The 1,958-nt window shown below is 34.1% G+C and overlaps 1 protein-coding gene across 5 annotated transcripts in view; it reads left to right on the top strand.

The window, feature by feature from the left end:
• Positions 1 to 346: 346 nt before the first annotated feature.
• Positions 347 to 1,958, top strand: part of LOC117181892 (dynactin subunit 2) — a 164,864-nt gene continuing 163,252 nt past the window's right edge. For all 5 annotated transcript variants that reach the window (XR_004468202.1, XR_004468201.1, XM_033374907.1 and 2 more), the window contains exon 1: positions 347 to 535. Coding sequence is in view for 3 of the 5 variants with exons in the window: in XM_033374907.1 (XP_033230798.1) it covers positions 500 to 535 (36 nt within the window). In the remaining 2 variants the exon portion in view is untranslated. The remainder of the gene's footprint in view (positions 536 to 1,958) is intronic.

Raw genomic sequence — 1,958 nt, 5'->3', positions numbered from 1 at the left:
CAAGAATGTGCGAAAATATAAAGACCGAGCGCGTAGCACGAGGTAAATACATAATCGAGCGCGAAGCCCGAGATAAATACAACATCAAGCGCGAAGCGCGAGAACCAACAGTCGCGCGCCCCAGGCGCGCTCAAACATTCTTCATTATTACATCTACATTATTATTTTTATTGTATTTATTTACTATTCTATCAGTGCCTTAACATTAAATTTGACTTGAAAGTCGCGCCAATTTCAAAACATCTAATTCCGTTTTTGCGGCACCAATCAGGAGCGGAGTAAGTGATGACACAACTCTCCCTAGAGGAACCCTTGTAATTCATACGTCCATGTAACAGACTGACAGGTGAAGTGTGAATTGCAGAGATGGTTAAGTTATAGAAGTAACCAATATTTCAGGAAGAAGGTAAAAAGTTTGAAGTCGGAAGGAAAAAAAGGAAAGAAGTGCCTTTGTTGAACTAGCAAAAGCCAAAGACACAATTTCATTACACTATAAGCCATGGCAGATCCTAAATATGCTGATCTTCCTGGCATTGTAAGTGAAATATAAACTTAAGTTATTTTGACACATCTGACGTGCAAATGGTGAAAGACGCCGGATAAGTCATGTATCACCTGTCACTTTTTCTGATCAAAATATACAGTGAGTGTAAAAAGTTTTCGGGCACCTCTTTTTTGATGACTGATTAGATTCTCTTAATTTTAATTTATGCCAGAGCTAACAAAATTTCTCTTTAAAGGATTGATTGCTCTTGAAATTCTGCATAAAATAAGCCTAGAATGAAGCCAATTTGTCTATTTTTCAATTAGATATTGCAAAAATATTTTAAATTTCGATGTTTTCCTTAATGTTCAATAACTTCCGAAATAATCAACATTTTTCAATGTTCTTAGGTTCATTTTGAAGCTATTTTTTCATCGTATCACAACAGCTTATCAGTATAAATCTTAAAAAATTTCTTTTTGAATTGAAAGAACTTGAACTTGTAACAAAATTGGGATGGCAAGGGACTTGCTACATCGAAATATAGTTACGACTTTTCTTGTTGGGACGACAGAACCGATGAGATGGGCCGGGTCCGACGTGTATGGCCTGCAGAGAGAATGTTGGCTTTTAGTGTGTTTTGATTTTCATTTCATAAGACTGTTTAATCGCTTTTCAAGTGGGACAAGGTAAATTGAACATCTCAGTGTTATTACAATTACAGAAGAGAAAAGTGCGAATTGTGTTAAAATTAGATAAAACCGCTCACGCAATTTTGTCAGTTTGCTGGTTATGTTGATAGTTTCTTTCCGACCTGCCGATATTTCCTCTGTTAAATATTGATGATTTAGAGGTTATTAGTGTTTACTGACACTATATAAATAATTTTTATTATAATTTTAGGCCTCTGTCGCTGTCTAGGATTCTGAAATATAGAAATAGAGATTTTAGAAACTTTTGTTTCGTAATAAATCAATTTTTTCTTAAACAATTATCAAATTTCTATAATTTTTCTTTACACTAAAATCTGCTAAGATGATATTTCTTCTTTTACAGGATTTTAACCCTAGAACGAACCACCGGGGTAGTACGCTAACCTATTCAAAGTTCAACCCTACCGAAAGAAATCTCTGAGTTTTCTTTAGCGAAATAGCTTGGCCCATTTGAGTATATAAACAAAGTCAATTTAAAACAAAATAGTCTCTGAGATAGTTTTAAAAGATTTGGGTCCTTTTCAAGATCCTTTTAGTGGTCTTTTTAAGAGTGGTGCGACGTTAATATAATGTTCCTTTTGTCTTCGTCACGTACCGGCCGGGCAGAGTTATTTACAGTAGTTGGTCGTGGCTGATCCGCTCTCCCTTTTTAAATTTCCCTTCAAATTATTAACACTTTTTTTTAATTGATGAATTTTCTCATTATACTTATTTATAATTATAACTTATATAATAATATACAATTTTCTAGTTGAATTCAA

Source organism: Belonocnema kinseyi, chromosome 10 (assembly GCF_010883055.1).
Source record: "Belonocnema kinseyi isolate 2016_QV_RU_SX_M_011 chromosome 10, B_treatae_v1, whole genome shotgun sequence".
Taxonomy (NCBI): Eukaryota; Metazoa; Arthropoda; class Insecta; order Hymenoptera; family Cynipidae; genus Belonocnema; species Belonocnema kinseyi.
This window is presented reverse-complemented; position numbering and strand designations above follow the sequence as displayed.